General features: G+C 45.7%; 2 protein-coding genes across 17 annotated transcripts in view; one reads left to right on the forward strand and one right to left on the reverse strand.

Annotated features, from left to right (window-relative positions):
* DRC9 (dynein regulatory complex subunit 9) overlaps nucleotides 1-13,981 on the forward strand; it is a 29,667-nt gene extending 15,686 nt beyond the window's left edge. For 3 of the 4 annotated variants that reach the window (XM_075507075.1, XM_075507074.1, XM_075507076.1), the window contains 5 exons: nucleotides 3,848-4,009; nucleotides 4,698-4,772; nucleotides 11,154-11,285; nucleotides 12,529-12,630; nucleotides 13,151-13,981. In XM_075507075.1, coding sequence (XP_075363190.1) covers nucleotides 3,848-4,009; nucleotides 4,698-4,772; nucleotides 11,154-11,285; nucleotides 12,529-12,630; nucleotides 13,151-13,294 — 615 coding nt within the window. In that variant the 3' untranslated portion in view covers nucleotides 13,295-13,981. The remainder of the gene's footprint in view (nucleotides 1-3,847; nucleotides 4,010-4,697; nucleotides 4,773-11,153; nucleotides 11,286-12,528; nucleotides 12,631-13,150) is intronic. The other variant, XM_075507077.1, reaches the window with a different exon arrangement.
* Nucleotides 13,982-16,647: 2,666 nt separating this feature from the next.
* LRCH3 (leucine rich repeats and calponin homology domain containing 3) overlaps nucleotides 16,648-26,404 on the reverse strand; it is a 71,719-nt gene continuing 61,962 nt past the window's right edge. For 8 of the 13 annotated variants that reach the window (XM_075507105.1, XM_075507103.1, XM_075507098.1 and 5 more), the window contains 2 exons: nucleotides 26,023-26,100; nucleotides 20,426-23,740 (listed from right to left, as the gene is read on the reverse strand). In XM_075507105.1, the coding sequence (XP_075363220.1) occupies nucleotides 23,540-23,740; nucleotides 26,023-26,100 (279 nt within the window). In that variant the 3' untranslated portion in view covers nucleotides 20,426-23,539. The other 5 variants (XM_075507106.1, XM_075507104.1, XM_075507099.1 and 2 more) reach the window with 2 other exon arrangements.

Here is a 26,404-nt window from a genome sequence, read left to right on the forward strand (position 1 = left end):
TCATGGTATAATTTTATAACAAGCAGTAATATTGCAGGCTACCTACCAGACAGAAAACCAAGATGTTGCACCACGGTACCAGTGAAAACAGGTCCGTAACTTTTATTCGGTGTGGGCTCTCATAACGCACCCAGCTCCGCTGTTATCTGTGTGCCACTTGGTAGTGCTTTTAGTAGCGCGACTAAAATCCGTCGTGCTTCCTCCCTTATCCTCTCCCAGGAGGACAAATGCATCAATGAAGTGTTCTGGGGGAATGTTTTAAACATATATACACACCCACTGGGGCATGTTTCTACTGGAGAAATGCACCAGGCGATTACAGTAGAAGGCACAAGGTTTGTGATGGTCCTGAGCTCCTGGGTGACTTCATTCCACTGCTGGCAGAGCCCCAGGGCAGCTCAGCAGGACCCGGAGCTGGTGCACTGGATCCAAACCTGGCTCCAGAGGGACAGGACTTTCAAAAAGATTGCTGCTGCCAACAGGTCTGCTCCCTCCACCAGCAAACTGCCGCTTACACAGCTCGCTCCCACAGTTGTTGGGATTGGAGGGGAGCTAGCGGAGGGCTGCAGAAGCTGTTATGTCAAAGCTGTGTGACCTTCCAGGCCTGCTGACCTTTTGGCTGAGGCATTTCTTGGGGGTGTGCAGCATGGGGATGTTCTGGCAGCTGGGACAGAGATGCGGGCTACGGCCTTATTGAAGTGTATGTAGGGCTGCATGTTGTGCTTTCAGGCTGCAGCAGCTGATATCTAAGCATATCTTCAGGCTTTGCAAGCTGAGATATTGCAGCTGCCAGTGGAGAGGCTTGAGCTCATACGCACTCGGTGTGGAAGCAAGGAGGCAGGCAGCAGGGCTCTCTGCCGGCACGCTCGCTGCCTGCACGTAGCACAGCACCCGTTCCCCTGCCCCCTCCGAGTGCCTGCCAAATGGCGGGCGCTGGGTGTGCTGCTGGCGGCAGGAGGTTTATCCGACTGCTGGAGGAATTCCTCAGACTGTTTACTCCTGTTCGCTATTTTTGTAACCAGCTGTATTTTAAGTGACTGTAAATACTAATTGCTGTGGAAGAGCTGAGAGATCTAGGTGGCACTTGCAAGAGAGATAAATCAAAGTAAATGAAAACACAGGAGCGCGCATACCCTCTCCAGCTAAGCGCAGTTGCTTTTGCAGCCAAACAGCATGTGTGGGGCAGACTCCTATGGCACCGGGTAACAGCAGCAGACAGGCCTCTGAGCTGATGTCTGCGAGCTGAGAGATCAGAGAAAATCAGCTTGTTTACCTGCTTCTGAAGCAGACTGGCTCTCGACAACTACTTCCTGGGTTTTGATCCTGGTCTCTGCCAGTTTTGCGATAGTTTTGGACACATGAGGTATGATTTTGCATCTTTGGTTTGGCAGATTCAGCACTGAAGTCATCCCAAATAAGCAGCCCAGAGGTGTACTGCATTAACTACGAAAGCGCTCTGTGTCCTGGCTGGGACCTTTGCTATGATAAACCAGAATGAATAAATATTAACTCATTTTCCCCGTGCCTGCCCCTGAAGTTCAGGGAACAGCATACTCCACAGATGGTGCCCACAGGTTGTGGGCATCTACTGCTGCATTTACTACCTGCAGCCTAATACCAAACGTGCCCCGGTTCTGCAGCGCCAGGTCCATCAACTGGGCTGCAGTAGCTGCCCACATGCCCGCAACCGCCTTGCCCTCTCCAAGAGAATGCGTTGCTGTAAACCACCCATGGGGTTTTGCGTTTCACTTTCCGTCTGCTTTGGCTCATGTAGCCAAGCCCCCAGACTCCCCACCTCTAACGAAGATGTTTTACAACACCGCAGACCAAATCCGAACCACAAACATGCCTTACAACAAAGAAAACAAACAGAGCAGATGGGCCTCCGTCCCGGCTGGGGCCTGGGGTGCTGGAATCAAAAGCACTTTTCCCTCTGCTTTATTAAAATATGAAATGAAAAAGAAAATAACCTAGTGAAGTGTTCATGCTCTGCCCCGCCTCTCTGAGTACTTTGTAGCCTAGGCTGAACCCTTCTTTTCTGACCTGTTTGCAGATCCTTAGCAGATAGCAGTAACACATCAACATCAGCAGGGCTTGGCTTTGCTGAGCCTCAGCACCACAAAAAATCGGTGTTTTTCATTAGCATGTCCCCAGTCTCTCTGCCAGCCCCTCAATTTAGACATGGTTTCATCATGACACAGGAAGACAATCTCAAAGTCATACGGTCACCTCCCATGTCTACTGACCAGGAACACAACCCCTCCCAATGCCCACCAAAATTTCATAGCAGGGAAAATAAAGGCCATTACCAGAAACCTTAATAGGGCACAAACAGGTCATGTCTGTAGCTGTCTGCAGTCGTATGATGATATGGCCGTAAAATAGTATCTGATGTTGGAAACCTGCAAAAAAATGTGAATGCGTGACTTTTTAACCCACAAAACAGCATCAGCCAAGGCCCCTAATTGTCCTGAGCCTTGTAAATATACTTTACTCTTCCTAACTATGTCCTACAACGGGTGCAGAGGGAAGGATTTTCCTTTTAACTGTTCCAAACTCTTCTTATAAGGAAACCTTTTCCAAATGAGTCATGCTGCAGAGGCTTTCAAACACAGAGCTATTGAGCTGGCTTCTTCCTGTGGCATTTTTCCATGTTTACACAGCTAAGGAATGCGAGGGTGCTTCAGAGACAAGATACGGCTTCAAAACATTTAAATGCCAGCACTTTGGTATTTCATCTTCAGCTGCAAGGTTAGGCTGATGAACATCAGACCTGTCATAGCATGGCAGGAAAGCAAAGAGAAAGGCTGTAATGGAGCAATCGGGTGCCAAACCAGAGGCATTAAGATTGATCTTCCATAATTGCACAGGAGACTTTGATGACCTTTTTAACTCTTAATACAAAAGTCTAGAGTTTTTTATTTTACAAACTGTTCTTCCAAGTTCCAACCCCAGATTAATGAACTTTTATCTGTTGCTCAAAGAAATTCCTGAAAAAGGAGTAAAGAAAACAACAATCCCAAATCAAGCAAATGCACTTTGCTTCCTGAGCACACTCCAAAAGCCGGAAAAAATGGGGCACGTTGGCTCAGGATTCTTGCCCATGGGGGAGCTCCTGGGGACAGAATTCCCCCAGGAAAGCTCAGCTCCATTGTAAAACAAGGCGTGGGGATGGGGAGAGGCTGGGAGCTCATAGCCAGCTTTTCCTTGGCACTTCTTCCTCACCCTGGGCGTAAGCTTTTATAACAAAGCGGGCACCATCTACCTGGTAAGATTTCAAGAAAGAACTGTTTAAACATATGAGTGAGTCAAGATTAGATTTTCACCTGTTCCTAAGGTTGTGTTTATACAGTTGCTGCATAACTAGAAAAAAATGAGTCCAAGGAATAGAGTATACTTTAGGAAATCAAACTTTGGCATACATGGGGCTGAGGCATTATCATCCTCTTACAGATGCTCACTCACTGAGATGGCCTAATCCAAGGGGTTAGTAAAGCCTAACTTTAAGCAGGTGAAATTACTGGGCTTCTTTCATGCTTATAATAAGCATGCCTGAATCCATTCCTGGACCAGAGACCAGAAGGCCTGGCTTCTTGTCCCACTCTGTTCATCACTCCACCCTCTCCAGAGGTAATCACACCTCGCTGATGAGTTTATTGCCGTCTGTATGGGTTACAAATGAAACTTCCCTTTGAAGTAGAGGCTGAAATGGGGCAACATTCAGGGAAAGTGTGATGCCTATAGCCTTGTCTCTTCTGAATTTATCAGGGAGTGGAGAGATTAAGAAACAGTGAGCTCACCTTAGTCTCCAGGCTTGCTTTTGTGCTGCTTCTGTCTCCTCCACTAGAACCGAGATAATATGATTGTCTACCTCAAAGATGAGCTCCAAGAGGTGAAGGCCAAAACGAACATGGAGAGCTGCTACATGAAGAAAAGCACAGACCTCCAGGTCCACCAAACCCAGAAGAAGTGCAGCAATGCAGAGAATGTCCTGGACAAGGAAATTCAGGTAAGCCCTTCCCCACGGCCCCTACTGGAAAGCATCTCCAGCTGGTAAGGAAAGAGTCCTCCCTCTTTCCCCAGATGCCCTTTCTGTTCTCCATCACAGTCACCAACACCTCTGTTTGAACTGGATCGGGAAACTCATCCAGGTTAGAAATCTTTCTCTCTTCCATTGCTTCTCTGTATGGTCCTGCAAACAGCAACAGCACGGATGGCATGGCTGCAGGAGACAGTGGCTGGAGGGAGGGACTGCTTAAACTAATACCATCGTCAGAGAAACAGACCCATAACTATGTCCAAAGGGTGTAGTTATCAAGGCTATTTAGCAACACAAGCAGCCCGAAGTTAACAAGGCTGTTTAGCAACATAAGGAGCCTGAGCTCCCAGCATCGCCCATAGCACATAATGCTGATAGAGCTGTTCGTGTGGCCATAAGGTGAACTGGACTAGAAAACTGTTCTGCTTTTGCAAGCTTTTTTTTTTTTTGGCTGATCAAGGTCTGATCTAGTTGTCCCTTTTTCATGGATGGCTCAGGGGCAAGGACTGCCTCGGTTAATTTTCTCACTGAGAAAAATGTCTGTGGACTACACAGAGAGCTCCTGCACTCTTGCTCACCAGCTCGTCTTTCAGCAGCACGTGTAACACACGTATGCACTAACATTGTCTCTCATGTTTTCTGTCTGCGCTGATCACAGAAGTTGAGGAGCAAAACTGATGAGGAGATTCGAGTCCACATGGAGATTGAAAATTTCCTCAGGCAACACCATAAGGTATGTGTGACTGTCTGCTAATGCTTAAAATAGCAACTGATAAACATTATATCACCAATTAGTGCCTAAAGAAAATCAGTTATTGCTCCATCAAATTTACCAGGTTCATGATTGCTGCTGTTTGAATGACTACTTATCCTCAAGTCTTAATTAACCCAGCTCTCCCAGACTCGGGATTTGCTACATTTGGATACATTTCCTTAAAATTACAGTTCATGTAATGATTGGCATTGTTTATTCAGGTGTCATGAATTTTTCCTCCCTCAGATAGTTGTATTCAGCTAATTGGAACTTTATTTAGACCTTCCTTGGCAGTAGCTGGGGCTCCCAGCAGCTCCGTGAAGAGTGCTACTGCACAAAGCCAGGGCAACAGTTTCACAGACCCAAGCACAGAGGGGGCACTAAGAGGGAAATGACACAAACTGCCAGCCCAGTTTTGCCTTGTGTCCTGGTTTCAGCTGGGATAGAGTTAATTTTCTTCCTAGTAGCTGGGACAGTGCTGTGTTTTGGATTTTCGTATGAGAATAATATTGATAACACGCTGATGTTTTGGCTGTTGCTAAGCGGTGCTTACACTGGTCAAGGACTTTTCAGCTTCCCCTGCTCTGCCAGGTGCACAAGAAACTGGGAGGGGGCACAGCCAGGATAGTTGATCCAAACTGGCCAAAGGGCTATTCCATACCATGCGACGTCATGCCCAGTATATAAACTGAGAGGAGCTGGCCGGGGGGCAGCGGTCACTGCTCGGGGACGGGCTGGGCGTCGGTCGGCGGGTGGTGAGCGGTTGTATCACTGGGTTTTTTCCCTTGCGTTTTGTTCCTCTCTTGCTCTCTTGTTGTTTTCCTTCTCATTATAATTTATTATTGTTATTATTATTATTAGTTCCAATTATTAAACTGTTCTTATCTCAACCCACGAGTTTTCTTACTTTTGCTCTTCCGATTCTCTCCCCCATCCCACCGGGGCGGGGGGGAGGGTGAGTGAGCGGCTGTGTGGTACTTAATTGCCAACTGGGGCTAAACCACAACAGTCATTTTTGGTACCAAACGTGGGGCAAGAAGGGTTTGAGATAATAACAGATTAACCAGAGCGTATTAAGGAATTTAGATCTGTTAGTAGTTGCGGGCCACGATATTGATTCATCTGTTCTCGATACTGGTTTACCTGATCTGCACCATGCTCATTTCTTTGCCGTACATGTTAAAGATCGGTGTTGGTTTTTGCAGTTTGCTGTGCTCTGCTTTAATTGGTGATGTTTTGCCTGTGAGATTTGTTATTAAAACAGTGACCTTGGGTTTATTTTGGTATCTAAGTGCTGTCCTGAAACCATTACTGTATGTCGGGTACCACCTTATGGAGACAATTAGCAATTATACTTCTTCCTCTGAGAGGTTTTTTATGGAGGAAATGCAGAATGGCACCTTCGCTACTTTCTTTTACAATGCTTCCTCCTTTGTTACAATAACTTTTCAGTATCTTAAACATCCTTGGGTAGTTAAGATATATCTATTGGTATTGCTTGGGAATACTATTTCGATTTTGTCCAAGATTAGTAAGCAATTTAAGAATATAATCCAGAGATCTGCCGCAAGGCCGGATAGTTATGAGTGGCAGGGTGTGTGGGATAGCATGGGCAAATGCCTAAGTCGTTGGGCACCTCCAGTGTTTTGGAACTTCACCCCTGAACAAGTGCAGAATCCGGAAAAATTAGTAGAATATTTGGAAAAAGTATGTTGTCACCCTGGCAATTCTAGGGAGATACAAATCACTGCAATGTGCTGGGGCCTGGCCCATGCCTACCGAGCCCTGTTCAACACTATTCACAACCCTCAAGGATCTGGTGACAAAATGACAGGCACTGCGGCTACTCCGGCCCCCCCTGCAACAGGCGCTGTGGCTACTCCGGCCCCCGCTGCGACAGGCACTGCGGCTACTCCGGCCCCCGCTGCGACAGGCACTGCGGCTACTCCAGCCCCCGCTGCGACAGGCACTGCGGCTACTCCGGCCCCCACTGCGGCTACTCCGGCCCCCGCTGCGACAGGCACTGCGGCTACTCCGGCCCCCGCTGTGACAGGCACTGTGGCTACTCCGGCCCCCACTGCGGCTACTCTGGCCCCCGCTGCGACAGGCACTGCGGCTACTCTGGCCCCCGCTGCGACAGGCACTGCGGTCACTCCAGCCCCTCCCTGCGACAGGCACTGCGGTCACTCCAGCTCCCCTGCGACAGATAATGCAGTTCAACCAGGGAACCAACCGGTGTCAGTATCAGTCGCCCCTAGACACAAGAACAAATCCTGGAAGCGAAGGTCAGCTCGTTTAGAAAGGGAAGATGAAAGACCAGGGCCATCACAAGGAGAGGAAGAGGAAGAACTTGTGGATGAGATGGAAACCACCCGATCCCTATCCCTGAGTGAGCTGCGAGATATGCAAAAAGATTTCAGCCGTCGTCCAGGCGAGCACGTTGTCACCTGGCTGCTCCGATGCTGGGATAACGGGGCCAGTAGCCTGGAATTAGAGGGTAAGGAAGCCAAACAGCTGGGATCCCTTTCTAGGGAAGGGGGCATTGACAAAGCGATTGGAAAAGGGGCACCAGCCCGCAGCCTCTGGAGGCGACTCCTATCAGCTATGAAGGAAAAATATCCCTTCAAGGAAGATATTGTATATCGCCCCGGGAAATGGACCACCATGGAGAGAGGTATCCAGTACCTGAGGGAATTAGCCGTGTTGGAGGTGGTTTATGGTGACCTGGACGATAAGCAGTTACCCAAAGATCCAGATGAAGTCCAGTGTACACGACCTATGTGGCGGAAGTTGGTATGGAACGCACCGTCGTCATGTGCCAACTCATTGGCAATACTGACCTGGAAAGACGGAGAGGGTCCAACAGTGAATGAAGCGGCTAGTCAGCTCTGGGAATACAAAGAAAGTCTCTCTTCCTCCCTTGTCTCGGCTGTGGAGAAACTGTCCTGGGAGGTCCAGCGATTCAAAGAAGATATGTCCTACTTTCTACCTGTACAGACCAGTACCTCAGCTATTAGGAGACAGCGTTCCTCTGCTCAAGAGAGAGGATACAGAGGGTACACACCACGGGGCACCCTATGGTTTTACCTGTGTGACCACGGAGAGGACATGAGGAAGTGGGATGGAAAACCTACCTCGACCCTAGAGGCGCGGGTACGTGAGTTGCAAGGAAAAACAATCACCAAAGCGGGTTCTTCCAGGAAAATTGCTGCTCCGGTTTCCAGTGGGCAGTTCCCCAGACAGAGTAAAAGGGCTGATCTTACTCCTGATTTTAATGAAGGAGCTCCTCACTTGTATATACAAGAAATGGGTAATGAATACTATGACCAGGACTAGGGGGGCCCTGCCTCCAGCCAGGTGGAGGAAAGGGACAACCGAGTTTACTGGACTGTGTGGATTCAATGGCCTGGCACATCAGACCCACAGGAGTATAAGGCTTTTGTAGACACCAGTGCACAGTGTACCCTAACACCATCAAGCTGTACAGGGGCAGAACCCATCTGTATTTCTGGAGTGACAGGGGGATCCCAACAGCTGACTGTATTGGAGGCCAAAGTGAGCCTAACTGGGAATGAGCGGCAAAACCACCCCATTGTGACTGGCCCAGAGGCTCTGTGCATCCTTGGCATAGACTGCCTCAGGAGAGGGTATTTCAAGGACCCAAAAGGGTACTGGTGGGCTTTTGGTATAGCTGCCTTGGTGACGGAGGAAATTAAACAGCTGTCCACCTTGCCTGGTCTCTCGGAGAACCCTTCTGTTGTGGGGTTGCTGAGGGCTGAAGAACAACAGGTGCCAATCGCTACCACAACGGTGCACCGGAGGCAATATCGCACCAACCGAGACTCCCTGATTCCCATCCATGAGCTGATTCATCGACTGGAGAGCCAAGGAGTGATCAGTAAGACTCGCTCACCTTTTAACAGTCTCATATGGCCAGTGCAAAAGTCTAATGGAGAGTGGAGACGAACAGTAGGCTATCGTGGCCTGAATGCTAACCCTAACCCCTGCCTCAGGCAAAGGCAAGCCCATTCGTGGGATTGCCTTTGCTCAAGGACCCGGGTGCACTTGGTGGGTAATGCGAAAGGATGGGGAAGTCCGCTGTGTACCTCAAGGGAATTTGATTTTGGGTGAGAATAGCCAATGAACGAAATGGTATGATGTTAATTGCTATATAATACTGTATGTCATCACTTTTATGATTACTATACACCCTATCAACGGTATTTCAGTAAGAATCACCCAGATTAATGAAGAATGAACTTTGATGAAACCAAGCAAAGTGCAGCAGTGATGGAACCAGAACTGACTTCAGCATGCAACAGTCCACCACCACACACCATCTCTCCTGCCCTGAAGGACTGTTATGACAGATGGAGTCCAAAGTCATGGACTAAATGAACTCAACGGACATTTTAGAGGGATGGCCCATAGACGTAGGGAATGGTATCTGTGTGTATATATCAAAAGACAGGAAAAGTGGTGGTGATTAACTGGGAGGTATTGGAAAGGGCAGAACCTGGGCATGACGTAGATGGTATAGAATAAGGGGTGGATGGTGTCCTGGTTTCATCTGGGATAGAGTTAATTTTCTTCCTAGTAGCTGGGACAGTGCTGTGTTTTGGATTTTCGTATGAGAATAATATTGAATAACATGCTGATGTTTTGGCTGTTGCTAAGCGGTGCTTACACTGGTCAAGGACTTTTCAGCTTCCCCTGCTCTGCCAGGTGCACAAGAAACTGGGAGGGGGCACAGCCGGGATAGTTGATCCAAACTGGCCAAAGGGCTATTCCATACCATACGACGTCATGCCCAGTATATAAACTGAGAGGAGCTGGCTGGGGGGCAGCGGTCACTGCTCGGGGGCTGGCTGGGCGTCGGTCGGCGGGTGGTGAGCGGTTGTATAATTCTTCTTTTTTAAAATTTTTTTTTCTTTTTCCCTCCCTTGGATTTTGTTCCTCTCTCTCTCTTGTTGTTTTCCTTCTCATTACAATTCATTATTATTATTACTATTATTTTGTTCCAATTATTAAACTGTTCTTATCTCAACCCATGAGTTTTCTTACTTTTGCTCTTCTGATTCTCTCCCCCATCCCACCGGGGTGGGGGGGGTGTGTGTGTGTGAGCGAGTGGCTGTGTGGTACTTAATTGCCAACTGGGGCTAAACCACAACACCTTGTCTTAATCTGAGGAAGAATCAGGGTTGGATAGTTGCTAACTCACAATTATTGTACCCATTTTCAGCAGCAAACAACCATGAATGTCCTTGTGCTGTTGATCCAGAGGTTCAGAGCTCTGGAGAGCCCTCAGATAGCTCTGCTACCATCAACAGCAGTGCCCATTACAGTGCATAACACTAGAAAGCATCTCACAAACCGTATGACCTGTAGTACTGCAGGGTACCCAACATCACCGCCAGTACGAAATCTAATAGGAGATAATAAATTTTAAAAAATGTAATTTGAGTGCAAGAAAGTGCTGTATCTTGAAAGCAATTAAATAGTGTCCTCCATGCCCCAGAACCTTAGTCCGATCAACACTTCATAGTGAGGGGACTTTCCATGTACAAGCTGCAGCCTATTTGACCTCTACCAGGAGGCAAAGCGCAAACCTCTCTGTACTCAGACAGCAGCTGGTGGCTTTATAGGGGCCCACAGAGAAGAGGATGACCGTGCCCCCCATCTCCCTTGTGTGTCCAGCTGTGACGCTGTAATGAGATTGATGCTTTTCCTCAGATTATTTTTCCTTGCAAGCAATCATGGTTGTTGCTATGGAGAAGTTATTCGTGAATGGGAGGAAGTCATCTGGATGACTGTTTCAGCAACACCTGCCCTCCTATTCACGAGCGAGACAAAGCCAAGTTCACAACCTGAAATAGCGTGAAGTGCTGTCCCCTGGGACCTTATTCCTGAGTTTAATCCAGAAAGTGGGCAGGGAGTCAGGCAAAGAATAAAAGCTTTCTCACTGTCAAATTCTGGTTCTGAAACCCCCCTCCCTCTGTATACGCACAAAGAATGGCTTCTGGTTGTCACTTACTTCACCAGGATTGACTGTCCACAAAAATACCCCCCCAGTGCTTCTCCATTTGTCATGCACCTCTGAAAGCGCAACCCAGTCTCTCTTCATCCCCAGTCCAGTGCTGCGGCTTCCATGGTGAACCCCCAGCGAGGGGCCTGCAAGCCACCAGTTATTTATCACTAGTCCTAGGTGTTTGATCCTTTCAAGGCTTAGATGAGAAGGAAACAATGACCGTGCAAAATTTATGGGACTCTTACCACCATCCTGAAAGCCAGGTAACAGTAGCACACCTTTCCCCTGTATGCTCTTTGTACCATGCTAAGCACCCCTCTATCCTCATGCAGATGGTGGAAGAGAAGCTGGAATACTGGGCGGACAAGTATGAAAATGACACAGATGCTAAAGATGAAGAACTGGATGCCCTAAAAGCATCAAAGGCAAACAACTTGGAAACGCTGCAGAGACTTGCCAAGGAGGTAGGACATCAGCAGCATCTCAGTGCTCAGCCATGCAAAACTGCATCCTGCCTTTTTCCTACTCTCGTTCAGATAAGGAACCAAGACCACGGAAAAAAAAAATCAGTAATCTTGACATGGAGGGTGCGATTATAAGCACTGGTCCTGGGAAGGCAGGGACCGAGTAGTCATCTTCTATTTGCCATCTGTGGCATCAAGGGGGGATGATGATTTTTCCCCTACAGCTATTTTCAAATATCAGCAAGTAGTCAGAGAGCTACTGACAGCTTTCGTGAAGGGCAAAGACACCGTTCCATCCCATCAATATGCCTCACCTTATTTGTTGCCTTAGTCTGAACAAATCTGCTCCTTCTAGCAACATCTGGGTATGCCAGGCTGGGACTGGAAAAGGCAGCTCCATCCCTTCCTGCAGATGCACATTCACAGCTGCACAGCGCTGTTATAAGGGAACTGATTCCAGTTAAAACCATTCCTGCTCCACATTGGTTCCTTGGTTACCTGCCGTGCTCTGATCACAGCTATGCAGGAACAGAGGAGCAGAAAACACAGGGCAGAGAGAAGTGTCTAGAAAAAGGGGTGTTTTAAAGCCAGAAGGAATTAACTTGTAATCATTCCTTACTGTCACTGGGTCTGAGACGATGGGACCGAGTTGGATGTTTCCCTCCTTGCGGGCTCATTTTTCACTCCGTACACTGTCATCTCAGCGTCCCAAGTGTGTTTGTACCTCATCTGCTGCCTCGCCTGGGGGAGCACGGGTCCTTCCCACCACCATCTGTTGCCTGAGACGCCATCAGACAGCCATTTTACAGCACAGGATCAGAGGGTTAATTACACCCAGGCTGTGAGAGGTTTCACTTTGGCAGCAGCTCTCAGGGCCTTAGGACCGACGGTGGTAATGAGCAACATTTGCCATCTGGATTCAGGAAAGATCAAATAAAGGAGGTGGGGGAGGAAAGTCTACACTTACACATTACCCTTGGGCTGCCAGGGAGCTCCTTGGTGCACAGGGTGGGGAGCTGCACTGTGACCCACGGGCCAGAGCAGCCCCGGCTGGGCTCTGAAAAGCGTGTAGCAAGGATGAGACCCGCAGGCAGCCAGAGGAGAAGACTCCTTGCACCAGGGTCCAGGTGAGCCCTGCCCTGCCCTGGCAAGCTGCTGGGCAGAGTGAGCCTGGAAGGCTGGCCCTACGGTTTAGGGGGTGCGTTCTTCATGTGGCTGTTGCCACCCCTGTGGTATCTTGCAGTGCCAGGTGTTCGAGGAAACCATCATCAGTGACCGGGTGGAAAAGGAGGCTAAAAGAAGACAACTAGAGCAGGATGCCCTGGAGCTGAAGAGCATCCTGAAGGTAAAGGGGAGCAAAGCTGAGGCAGTGCTGTTCCATCAGCAGTTGGGAGTTAATCATTTGCACCACAGGCTTTGTTCAGGCAGAAAATGGCCTGAGAAAGCTGGCTGGTGTGGGGCGGCACAAGCAAAGGGCAGATAAAGCCTGTCCCTTTCTTCTGGGGCAGACAGAAAGCCAGCAGTTAGCTGCAGGTTTGAGAAGGGGGCGAAAGGGGAGAAGCCAGTCTCCTCAAATTATGTGGGGCCGTGCTCATCACACCAGCCCCACTGCGCGGGTGGTACGGGGAGGGTCGTGGGGCAGTTCCCCTGCTCATCCCCTTGCCACCAGCAACAGATGCCCTCGGCGCAGACGTGGATAGCTTCAGCGTAACCAGCACAGGCCCAGCTGCTGCTGCGTGGGCCAGGGGTTCCCTCCTGCAGCTGGGGAGCGCAGCGGAGACGCTCTGGCCATTGAGCTGTGCCAGGTACCCCAGCAAGTGATTCCCCCTAACACCTCTCTCTCTCTCTCTCTCCCCTGCTTCCAGCTGCAGGCCTGGTGGAGAGGTACAATGGTCCGCAGAAACCTTGGCCCCTACCAGGCTCTCAGGAAGATTCGGGAGAAACAGCTATCGAAGCAGAAAGAAAAAGGGAAAAAGGAAAAATCTGGAGCAAAGAAAAAGACACGATAAGTAAAGAAACCTGGCCACAGACAGGCTCCAGCGCTGTTGCTGGGCAGGGCACTGCAGTGTGTCTGTCTGACAGGACAAAATAAACCATGTCACAGAGCTCAGACTATTCTGGAGAACACAGTTCATGACAGACACAGTTAAGGTGAAGCTGCAGTAACTCTTAAGATCTTGAAGCTGCCCTTGTAGAGCAGAGACACTGTTTCTTCAGTAGAAAGGGGAACTGCATCAAAGCAGTGAGAAATGCTATATTCCCCAAAGTGCTTTATGGGAAGCAGGACAGCTAGCGGGAGGTAATCCTGTTAACAGCCCGGTAACTCACCTGCATGGGACGCTCTGCACCGAGAACCCTCTCTGCAGACCCCAAAGCACTGGCCGTGGCTGGAGCGCTGGTGTTTGCTGTGGCTCTGAGTACGGCAGGGAGGCCAAGTCACCCGCATGCGGGCCCAAGCAGCACTCTCCCTGCCGTCAGTGCCAGCATTAGGTTGGCAGGGAGAAAACCACTGACAGTTTGCAGTGTAAACACAAGGGCAGTCAAAGCATGCAGGTTTCCATTCCCACAGACCTACAAAACGTCAGCACGTACACAGAATAGCTCCAAATACCTCCCAACTGAGGGAAGGAACAACGGAAAAAAACAGCCGGCCGCGCTGCCTACAGGAGCTGATCCATCACAGCCGTACCCGCCACCCCGGCCACTGTCTCTGTGCAGTGAGATGAGGCAGCGGGCAGGGAGCGAAGCTGCTGGGGAGCAGTGTGCTGCTTTTTTAACCGAGGGCAGCCCTCTCTCCTGACAGGACTGTTGATCACACGCAGGTCTGTGCACAAAGCAAAATTAGCCCTGCGGTTGAGCTGGCTGGTTTCTGACACGCCCACGTGGGAGAATGAGCTCAAACCATACCAAGTCTGCTGTGCTCTTTGTGACCAGCCCGTGCCGGCCCCATCCAAACGTCCTCGTGTCCAAGCTGACCTGTGCCAAAAGCTCTAAAGTTCAAGTGAGATGACTGAAATCGTGAGCAGAGAGCCTTTGGCTCAGAACTCTCTCCGAACAGGAGAGAAGGGGCTGGTGCCCAGCTATCAGGCAGAGTCAATTGTCAAGGGAGCACTTAAATTTAGACACTCTAGACAAACTTGCGTTAGAAGTATCGGTATTATTGCTGGAGCGCTGCTGCTTACTTTAAACCGAAACACATTCCCATTCCAGCACTGGTACCAGCGCCGTGAACACATTCACTCGCTTTCCGCGGTCCCCACGCGGTGGTAAGACGGGGATCGCTCCAGTCCCATGCTGGCAGGAGCCGAGCCAGGACTGTGCTTACACCCCAGATCTGCACCACGGCTCCTTATTGCAGGAGGCACCGCAGAGCAACCATGGGAGTTATGTTCCTAATTTTAACTCTTCTTTTTCACGTGCTGCTGACTTGGCACATTTCATTTAGCACTAGTATTTTCCATACGTGGTGGGTGTTAACAGGTGACATGTTTGGGTGGAAGGAATGAAGTTTGATCGTGAACTCTTCAGAGGTTTTGAGGTGAGGAAAAAGTGGGGTAGCACAGAGCAGTAGATCTCCACTGTTTATATCAGACTCTAGGCACACATTAGTAATACAACCAAACAACTGAAATCTGAAGCATGGCATCAGCTGGGCTTTGCTTGCTTTTCAGCAGAGAACAATATAGGACATAATTCTGAAAAATGCTCTGCGTCCAGCGATTCTGCCACGGCTGGGCTCCCCGTCAAGCCCCAGTTCCTGATGCCAGCGTAACAGCACTTGTTTTTAGGATACGTCAAGTCCCTGGAGCTGCAGCGAACAAGCCAGTAGGAAGTTAACACACTGCGCTGGATCATGAAATAATTCAAACCTTCCATTTCAGTGACCAGTATCTCAAAGAGAAAAAATAAAAACAACCCCTAAACCATAAATTGCATGGGCACAGCAAAGTCTGCTTCCAAAATCAGGAAGCTTCGTGCCTGTGTGTATAGGGGAAGGGCTACTTCTTATGTCAAAAATGAAATAAAAAAAAAAAAAAGGCAACAGAAGTAGTGTGTTTAGCTAGCCCAGTAAGGTGGGGAGTGCCAAAATCTCTTATAGTCCCAACACAAGCATCCTGGCTGCTGGGTGACTGTGACGGGGGTAAGGGTTTTTAACCCGACCGAACCCCCGTGAGCTTACACCTCCCAGGTAAGAACCGCAGGCTCTTGCCTGGGGCCCATGGTCACGCTGCCATCCATCCGTCCAGCTCCTCCCGGCCTCCTCCGCTGCACCAGCCCGTCCCAGCGGTGCGGCTCTCCTGACGAGCCTTACCCTGCCCGCTCGGGAACCGCAGTGGATTTCTGTTTCTTGGCTGTACAGCTGCCAAGTAAACAGGCTGAGCGCATCCAGTGATGGGAGCAGAGAGCAGTGTCCCAAAACCCAGTAGTTCTGAGGAACTTTGCCAGGGTTGGCACCGCTCGTTTTTTCCAGCTATAGAGAGATGGGATCGAAGTGCACATCCATGCTATTTTCCGCAGGGAAAACCAGAAATCACAAGCCCTTTGGAGAAACTGGTTTCCAGGGAGGTAAATGGAGAAGAAAGGCTGGAGACTGAGAAGCTGGTTAGGAGGAATCTTTAGACAGAGGGGTGGAAATGAACACCCAGAGAGAGCTGGGCAGCCCTGACGAAGGCAGGAGTGGAGCTGTCCCAAGTGACCGACGGTGTCACCAGGACATCAAAAAAGAACGCTGACGCAGCTTGGCGGGCAGGGAAAGCGCGACGGGGGTATGCAGCGTGTATGAAGTACGGACGGTCTGTGGATCTCTGGCAATTTCTAGGCCTTACATTTTTTTATTGTTTTTTAAATAATAAAAACGAGCCACGAGGAGGGAAGAAAAGAGGAGCGAACGTTTTGGCTAATAAGAACAAACCTGTTAAATGCTGCAGGGGCATGAAGCAGGGGTGCAAGTTTTACAGATCCCAAGACAGGATAAAACCAACCAAAAGACGAGAACGGCAAGGAGCACCAGCACTGGCAGCAGCAAACTCCCCAAACCTAGAATGTGCATTTTACATTGAGAAGGGAAAAACCAAAGGGTGTGGGGAGGGAGGAGCAAAGGATTCTGTACAAAATCGCTGCTTCTCAGTGTCTGGGGAAGGTTAAAAAAATCCTGAAGAAAAAGCTTCTGCTGTGGCTGCAGAATGTGTGTAAAAGTGCTGGAATTTTTCTATCTTGGTTAACTATGAAAACTAGAGAAACAAACCGGGTCCATTAACTGCCAACTGTGACGATGGGAAAGTGGAATAAACACCCGACACAGAGGATGTGACATTCATTGATGCAACAGAAAAACAGCAAGAAGAATACTGTAATTCATGTAAGTTTGAAAACTTTATTTCAAATTACCCATGGTTTCCTTTTATATTATCAATGTGCTAGAATTTCACACTACTGGCAGATACAGGCAATTTAAAATAAAGTATACAATACTGAGACACATTTATACGTAACAGACTTAGAAATTATGGAATGTATTTACAGACATACAGCATGGGATGGAGCTTTAAAATCCTTTATTAATTACACGTTTACACTGTTTTCAGAAATAACAAAATTAGATCGCTTTGTAAAACATCACAATATCTATACAAAAGAATTTTTTAATGTCCAAACTCACCTTAAAAGTCCTCTGTTTCTAAAACGTTTTTTCAAAGAACCATTTATAGTCATAAAAGGGTAAAAATACCATTTGCCATTGTGTCACTACCAAGAACAACAGAGGTGTTCTCGGCACTGCAAAAAGTCCTCTCTGATTTACTTTAAGCAGGCCACCGAGGTCGGGGCCTTTACGAGAGGCTCCCCCTTCACAAGGGGGAAGACCCAAACCCCGGCTGTTTTGCCCCAACCACCGCAGTGCCATCGGGGCTCCCGAGTGCCCGTGCCGCTCCATCTCGAGTGTGTAACCTTGCTGAGCCCCGAACGCCGCTCAGTGCTCGCCATGGTGTGAGGAAGGATGGTGACACAAGGGAGTCAGTGTATAAACACCAGCAAGCACGAAACACTCACATGGATTCCTCCCCCATCCTCCAACACAAATGCCCCAGAGAGGGAAGACAATTGCCTCTTTGCTTTAACACACAAAATAGATTTTTATACATGTTTTCTTTAAAATATTCTTTTCACGAGATACAACAAAAATTGCACATAAATACACCGAAAAATCCCAACCCATTTTGCAAAACAGAACTGAAGTTGGTTTTGGTATGATACATTAAATAAGCCCTATGATGAAACTTCAGGTTTGGATTTTTGTCCTAAACATCCGGTCAGGATTTAGTGTTTGCCAGCATGAAAACACAGCATTACAAACATCAAACTAACATGACCACATACACCGAAACTGCCAGAGTGAACCGTTGCTTAGAAGAAAGTAAGCGATACTGGGGACATAACGCCTGCCCAGCCATGCAACCATTGCTCTTTACGTGAACTCAGCTGCTGTGCGTACGCACCGCTCGCACAGAGGAGTAGCTGTGTTAACCAGACACGATAGGAAATGGCCATTTCTTGCAGTTCAGGCTCAACTCCCCACCCCATTAATTCCTAAAAACTAGTATTAATGAAATGTCAAACTTCCACCAACCTGAATACTGTTAAGTTTCACTTTCCCTAAGTGCTGGAAGCTGGACTGGAACAAAAAACACACCCTCACAATTCCATGAAGGGAATGGTTTTCTTAAAATGGGAATATTTAAATAGTCCACAAAGGGTGTGCTATTAAAAAGTCAGCATGCCCCTGTAACAATACAAATGACCTAATGTTGAAAACCAAGATGAAGTCAGTGCCCCCCTCTTTCAAATTATGTGCAGACAAACATACAAGAAACACCTGTGGTCTGTGCTCTTGGCTGCCAGTAGCAGAATCTTCCACTCAACAAACTACAGCAGAGACTTCAGACACTTTTATGTAATCCTTTAAGAATTACCAACACTCCTTGCAAGCGAAATTAAGTGAAACACAAGACCTACTTAAGGAGGAAAGTACGTCTGTATGGAGGTGCTCTCTTCCTATGTGTATTGCAAGTTATTGGCATTTTCATTTCTTGCAGGGCTCAGGGCAACACGCTTACCCAGTATGAAAAGCTTTCTCTTTGCAGCTGTGCAGTTTTAAATACCCTTCAGGTGTTCTTCTCCACTTGCAACGTGATCAGCCAATGCCAATAAGAAGCAACTGGAATAACTATGTGAAATAAGGGATTTGACAGTCACTGCAATGGATCTTGAAAGAAATACATGAAGCAAAACAGAGTGGAAACAAAACTGCAAATCAAAAGGGGAAAAAATCCAGCTAAGACCAGTCCTTGCCAGTGTTCCCATGGCTGGATTACTTCAGCAAAAATGACTTTTAGCTAGCCTGTTCCCATTTCTTCCGCTTCCTTTATCCCCATGAAATCCTCTTGGTGTATTCTGCTTCAAATATATCCCCAGATGCAATACCTCCGATGCCTGAAGTTGGTCTCGGACGCTGTGCAGCATGTATTAGTAGCGTAACATTCTGGGATGCTTTAAATTGGCCAAAACCTAACAAAGGAACTGCACGGGTGGAGAACTGGATTTTGCAAGGTCTTTTTTGTGGGGAAAAAAATAATTATTGTAAGTGATCTGGTAGTGAGCTTGGCCTCATCACTAGGACCAGAGCACACAGAGCTAGTCTTTGGGGTCAACTTTCCAGCAAAATGCAAAACTTGTCAGCTGCCTCTCCCCTTCCTGTATATTGAATTTCCATTTTTATGTTAAGGAAAGAGGAAGGAAGTAATGGTAGTTCTGTAAAAGCAGTGCATCTTCACGTAATTCCAATGATAAAAGGCTTTATTTATTAAAGCCTTGTTAAACCTACAAGTAGAAGCTACCTTTTGCAATAGATTGCTGCTTTGGCAACATGCAGCCCACCTGTGGAAATTCAGTAATTGTGTTCTTAAAATGATAAATTCTCAGTGGCTGGGACACTCACCAGAGTTGGCATGTCTGCATGACATGATGCTTCAGCCCCTAATAAACATCTTACTTGATAATGGGTTTCTAATGATTAGCATAGCAGGCTGTAATTCTTCACACTGCAGAGAAAATACACACATGGTTCTTGATGACATCTGGTCATCATTTGACAAAACTACTGACTAACCAAACGCATCCCTACGTGATGGGGATCATGTAGAAGGGGAGGTGAGAGGAGGTAGGAGATCTCCCTCCACTGATGTCGGAAAAATTTTCAGATAAAGACACGTTAAAACCCAAACAGAAAGTGAACCCAGCAAGAATGTGAATGTGATTAATACAATTTCAACAGTTCTGGTTTAGTATCTTTACTAAAATGTTTCTTGTGGAGGAAACATGAAGTATTTTTTCCCTTGGGGGAAAAAAAAAAAACAAATCCATTTTTTTCCCTTCAAATTTTAAGTAATGAGGACATGCCGACACAAGTTACAGCTGCATGAGGTTCAACCCTGTTATCAAACACTGCAGGTTAAGATTGTGTTGCAATTTTATATATATATAATAGAAATAGCTGTTGTTCTTTGGAGGCAAAGAAATTCCCTTTGTTTGAACTCTGCAGGGAAGGAAAGAAATTTCATTCCCCATGTGCCTGCTGCAGCAACATCCTTTTTTTACAAACGAATTCCCCTAGGAATCGCTTTCCAAACTCTACACCCATGTCTTCAGTCTACAAGGTCAGTTTCTACAGCTGTCTCCAACAGCCAGTCACTGGAATTCCCTGCCCTCCTCCCAATGAACTGTGTTTTTTTTAAAATAAGGGGCAAAAATATTAATAATAAAAATGTTATTGGAAACTGTTGTGATCTCCAAAAAAATGGAGAAACGAAGTAAAACATTCCTGTCAGGAATCACGGAAACTCATTTCCTTAGAACAGAGCTCTGTGTGTTTGGATGCACTGCATGGGCAGTAAAGTCTTCACGTCCTTCTGCTTAGCCAAGGTAACCCAAAAGGTCCCGGAGATCTTTACACAGCAGACAAGTGGTGAAGTTGCTGCTGCTTTGGGGGTGCCAGCTCCAGGAGCGCCTGGACAGTCACAGCTACCTGTGTCAAACCCTTCTCTTCTAAAATATGTAGAGGCAAACATAATTGCTCCTGAATGGGGAACAAAACAAAGACAAAAACAAAATGGATGAAAAACACTCAACTGAAAAGAAAAAAAAAATTAAGCAAAAGGTGACTGAAATATGAAATGTTATGGACAGCTAGCACACACACAGGTATGAAATGGAATTTCTGCTTGTGGCTAAAGAACCGTGAACATGACTACTCAAAGGAGGAGGCCTTGGGGTAATCCTTGCATTTATTTATTAGAAAATTGTACAAATAAGAATTTGAAAAAGGATTGTGGGAGAAGCGGGGAATAGCAAATTGTCCTCTATCTCTGCCCACACTGAAATGGCAGCAGTTTATGAAACCAAAAGTAGATGAACTTAAGGAAGGGGAAAGCTTTGCTTCAACATGATGACCTTGCTACAACACAGAGCAGGAAAGGAACCATGGCTTCCTTTCCAAAACACAACTGCCTTTTTGAGGGAGTCCTCATGTAGCAAGCCTGTTTAGCTCTCAAACGTAAGGAAAGACCTGCTTTAAAGCAGAGAATGAAATACTAGTGTGTGCTATGGAAACACTGTGCAACAGGTCTAAGAGGAAATGTCATACTTAAAAGCAATTCTCATCTCATGAGACACACTGCCCATCTGAAGTCCTTCTGTCTGTCTGTATGTGCTGACCTCTCTCATTACAAAAATTCCTTGGAAGGCACAAAAAAGCAGAAAGCACAAGTTGTTTTATGGAAGAAAAAAAAAAGACTTGCTTCTATGTATGACTGAAATAACCTTGATCATAAATGTGGAAAATGCCATTTCTCCTGTCCAAGGCAACGAGAAATCGATAGTATATTTATAGGCAAATATCCATCCTATGTTATGTGCGAGTCACTACCAATTATTTACCTTCCAGAAGTACACCTGCTTAGCAGGTTACCTCCAAAATCATTCTAAGGAATAAGAGTAATACGCAAAATGCAAAAAGAGGTTTCAAAGTGTTTATTAATAATTGTGCTATTCTCAGTCTAAGATGGATTTAAAGCCTCATCCTACGTAAGTCCTTGGCACATCCTGGCCATCCTCACTCCACAACAGTCAGGATACATGTCCAACAGTTCTCTGTATCTGTAGAAAATAACCAAAGTGTGTCCCTCCTATAGAGCTACAGAGATTATTTTTCACGTGTTATTTCCACAGCAACCTGCATTTCTCCACTCTTTGAATCTTTACTGATTTTTGATGTTAAAGAAATCCTTCAGCATAAACAGTGGCAGCCAACACTCCTCCCACAAAGCTCAGAGCAGAGAGAAAACAAATGAACCCAGACTGAAATTCTCACAGTAAGCCGTATGATCCGGCTGAAATACATTTTTCTTCCAGCAAATTTATGTTATTTTGAAAAAAGTGTGCTTTTGAGAAAATACTTGTAAACTTGAGCAAATATGCCTTATCTTTTTTCTTATGTATGCAAATACATAAGGGGAAAAGCTTTGGAATGACTCCATACCACAGACAGTCATGACAAACAAAATTTAAAAACCGGAAGGCACTGTTAGTGTAAAACCCCTTGCAGCTTTTATCACAGTGTTCATTAGAAGAAGTTAAGAAACATAGGAACTGAGTTCATTTTAGTTCATACCAGTAAGCAGTGCAAAAATAGCTTATTTAAAAATAAAGCAATCTCCCCCTGTCAAAGGTCCCCTCTTTCCTCAGAAATGTTTTGCTTGGACAGAACACTGTGTGATTTGGAAAGAGGGCATCAACTCCTCTACTTGCTCCTTTGTTAAATACTCACTTCATATTACAAGAGCTTGTGAGATCTATGTACACATAACACATTTTTACTGGTAGTGACCACATCTGCAACTAAACTCCTGTGTATCTTAAACTGTGCTTCAGAGTTGTTGCCAGCTTAACGTCGGAATGCTAACACCACTTAAACTGGGCTTACAAGCCATTTACTATATTTTCAGATATAACAAAAATTTATTGAAAACACATTTGGAACAGCCATTTTACTTAACACTTACCTGTCACTGGTCTCTGAGCAGTTCCCTGAATCAATCTACACTCTGAGGAGACACGGTCTTTTACACATCACATAGGGAGTGCCCTGAAGTTCTGAGGTGTCCCTGAGACATTAAAGCATTAAAGCACCAGGATGCTTTTCCTGGGGAAGGAAAAGCTTTGAAGCTTTACGGAAGACTACCTGAGTTTTGTAAAACAGTGAAGAGTGATCATGCAGCCGGGACTTATATTTCTACAATTGTATGATACAAAGGTTTCTGAAAATTACAGGATAAGAGGAAGAAGGGAATAAGCATGAAACAAGCACGGGCTGGGGCGCCCACAATCAAGTGGCAACTCAAGAAGTTTAAGTTTTATCCAGAGCACAGTAAAATGCTATGACATTCTGTGGCATCTGATAGAACCTTAAGGATTTTTCCTTCTGTGCCACAAAACGTTTCTCCCAAAGCTGTTGAAGAGCTCAATTTTCTGAAAATTTCCTGCTTGATCTGTTACGAAGATCAAGCAGCTCAGGATTCACTGACAGTTATTTTAAAAATCCTGACTCAAAGTAATACACCAGAGTCTACAAATATGAGAAATCAAATGTTCTCAGGAGCAGGATAAGGGATGGGGGATAAGAAAAAAAATATCAGTAACAAAGTCCTGTGGACAAAACTTACCAGACCATGTCTCCTAAGACTGTGAGATCCAATCAAGAACACTGATGTTGAAAAAATACTTCGCATTCTTTAACATTTTTCATCAGGTAACCCTGAAGCAATTTACCAAAGTGGGTGCAATTCCCATTATACAGATGGGGAAACTGAGGCACAAACTGACAACGCAGTTTTCCCAGTACTACACCACTCGTTAGCAGACTATAGCATGCATACTAACCTCAGTCCCTTGTTCTAGCCCACAGGCAGAACTTCCTCCCTTGTAAAAGCATTATATCTGCTAAATACGACACAGCAAATACAAATGTGAATTATGTCACAGATGGTCGTGTGGGTGCACCAATGTGTTTACACATCGTACTTGTCACCTCTGTCCCATCAGTGGGAAAGAAAGCACTTCATACACACAGTCTTGACAAAAACCAAAATCCTTTCCCAAGCACCAGAGTGATGGAGGGAGGAAGCAGCAACACTATCCTTCAGCTAGAGAAAAAAGGCCCAGCGATAGAACATACAGAGCGTTAGCATTAGAGTACAGTAAAACACCACAAAGCCCCAGAGCTGAATGGAAAGGGAGACAAGACTGGGTTCTTCTGAATCTGTCCCCAGGGAAAGAAGAGTCTCAACTGTTCTTTTAACGCTGAGGTTTAGCTGAAGAATGTCAGAAGGGGAACAAAGATTGTCCTGTCCAGAGTGTGTGAGCAGGAAGGGAAAACAGACAGAAAAAAAAAAAGGTCAGTCAGTTAGCCATAGCAACATCCATGAAGCAGTCAGTCATCAGACATCTCAGATATAACCTACATGTTTGAGAAGCGTATCACAGCTGGTTAATTCTCATCAAGGAATCTGCAAGACTCCCATTGCAAAGAACTCACTTAATGCAAACATTTAGTGTTCAGTGAGATGCCCGTCACCTGTACAGCTTAAACATGTAAGTACTCTTTGTTGTTAAAAACGTAGCAGTTGACACATGCCTTAGTGAAAACCATTTTTCTCCAGGGGAAATGAAGAGGCTACAGGTTTCCAAGATGCTGTTGGCATTGAGTACTCACCAAAGCTAAGCCTCCACATGTATCTTAGTTAATGAGAACAGCAGGACAAGGGATTATTTATGTGTAACTGATGCTTCAATGCAGTATCCTGCAGAAACAGCTATTGCTAATTAGAGTTTAAGTGTTCTGTAACTATTCCCACTGTGTATCTTTTCCCTCTCTTTCACACAGGTAACTGCTGTAAATCAGTGAAATCTAGATGCATGGATCAATCTGTTCAACTGTCAGTTTCTTGTGACGCAAGAGCTTTAACTAGCAAAGTCCTATAGAAATAGCTGCTCCACTGTGGTGCCTGTAATTAGCATTTTCTAAAAGTAGCCTTCCTCTTAGAAGGTAAGTATTTCTACATAGATCCATACTTTCAGAAAGCCTTTTATTTTTGTAATTAGAATTTAAATGAAAGGAAATACCTGCAGGCATCTTTTCCAGAAAAATATACTAGGCTGCCACACCATTCTTGCATACAGATATCTCACGTTCACATCTCAGTAGACATGTAATGTAGACATGCGAGAGCAACTTTAGAGTTCAAGTGGGGGTATTTCAGTAAGTTTCCCCAGAGACACTCTCCTTGAACTCTTTCATATTAAAGCAAGAAATATGAGAAAAACAGGAGGGTCCTAGACAGTAGGTGTAGCAGATGTAGCAGACTGGGTCTATAGGGGACTTTTTCTTGAGTGGCTTGTTTGTTTGTTTGTTTTTAAATGTGGGTCATTTCAGTGTAATGCAATCCCATAAAAATTACATCTTCATTTTTGAGGGAGCTATAAATAGGGAAGCTGAGATGGAATTGAACAATTTTGCCCCAGACGAATTTATATTGTACAGTTCTGCTGGGAGTAAGAGTCTGAAGTTTCTTAGGGGACCAAAACAGTGCAGGATTTCAAAGTACTAATGGTTACTTACAACTCCCTACCATGTTCCAACGCGATTCACCACTGAGTCATGTGAAATTGCCAGGCAGCTCAATAAATGTTATCCTAAAATCCCAATGGCTCAAATGCCTGCAAGTGAAGCTATCTGAAAACACCAGAAAATACTGCATGACTGACTTGAGAACATTGCTTTTAGAAATAGCTGGGAAATGAGTCACTGGGTCTACCTTTCCCTTTCACAATACAAAAGAAAGAAAACAGCACCTACCACAGAAACACTAATGCTTAGCAGGATAAGAAACCAAATCAATTAATACACTAGAAGAAAAATTAAGAAAAACATGACTTATCAAAACTATTTGTACTGAGACAGCTGCTGAATAAGACACAGTGGAAAAAGGACAGGACAGCATAAAACAGGGTAACTGGACTCAGATGAACTATTTTCTATGTTCCCACCTCCCAGCTCTTCCAAGTTTCAGAAGAGGACAAGGAATACCAGAGGATAGACTTCTACCAGTGGTACATAACAAAAGAATTAGGATCTATGCAAAGATAGCTACCATCAGAGAAAGGCCAATAATACCGTGACTTGTTGGTAAGACAGTAAAGATGTTCATGTAAGAGAATTATTCTGTAGGAACACAAAAAGCTTTGGGATAAAAATAACACATGCAAAACATCATCCAAGTTTTATCCCACTTTTAAACTGTCAAATATCTAATATTGAGGAAATGTAATTGTTTTTATAGAAATACCTTGCAATTCTAAAGGCAGACTCAAACTGCATCAGCTACTATGAATTTGAGTCACAGCAGTAAGTGAATCAGACTTCTGATAAACTATATCTGACTTCATTTTGCTCTGGAAGACAACGCAAGGTAAGTCTGATCTATACCGCAAGACACAGCTTATACGTGAACCTTCTAAACTTTTAATAATTTAGTTTTTATCAAATCTTTCAAAGAAGGTTTTATTTTCTGAAGCATCATACAAAACTGCACCTGAAACATTGTATCAGGGTAGTAGAAATACATACCTGAGGCACTCCAATCCTTCTGCAAGCTTCCAAGAAATTCTCCACATTTCGTCTGCATTTTGCCATTGTAAGTTTAGGCTGCAAAGAAGTAAAGGAAGCAGGCATACAGTGTTCTTAATTGGCAGGATTTTAAAAGATCTTTATTTTTTATTTAAATAAAACTCTTAGTAAATCTCTTTGCCAGAAACATACCGCACTGACATAAGCTTCTCTAATTCAAAGCAGGCTCTGCTGTAGTTTGCTTTTCTTTAGAAAAGCAAGCCCAAGTTTCAAAGCTATTTTATGAAAAGCTAATTTATGAGTGCTGGATGTTTTTTAAAAAAGACAATTCTAAGCTGTGCAATATTTATATACAAGGTGTTATACTAACACTTTTAGTGAC

This window comes from Mycteria americana, chromosome 7, assembly GCF_035582795.1.
Source record: "Mycteria americana isolate JAX WOST 10 ecotype Jacksonville Zoo and Gardens chromosome 7, USCA_MyAme_1.0, whole genome shotgun sequence".
Lineage (NCBI taxonomy): Eukaryota > Metazoa > Chordata > Aves > Ciconiiformes > Ciconiidae > Mycteria > Mycteria americana.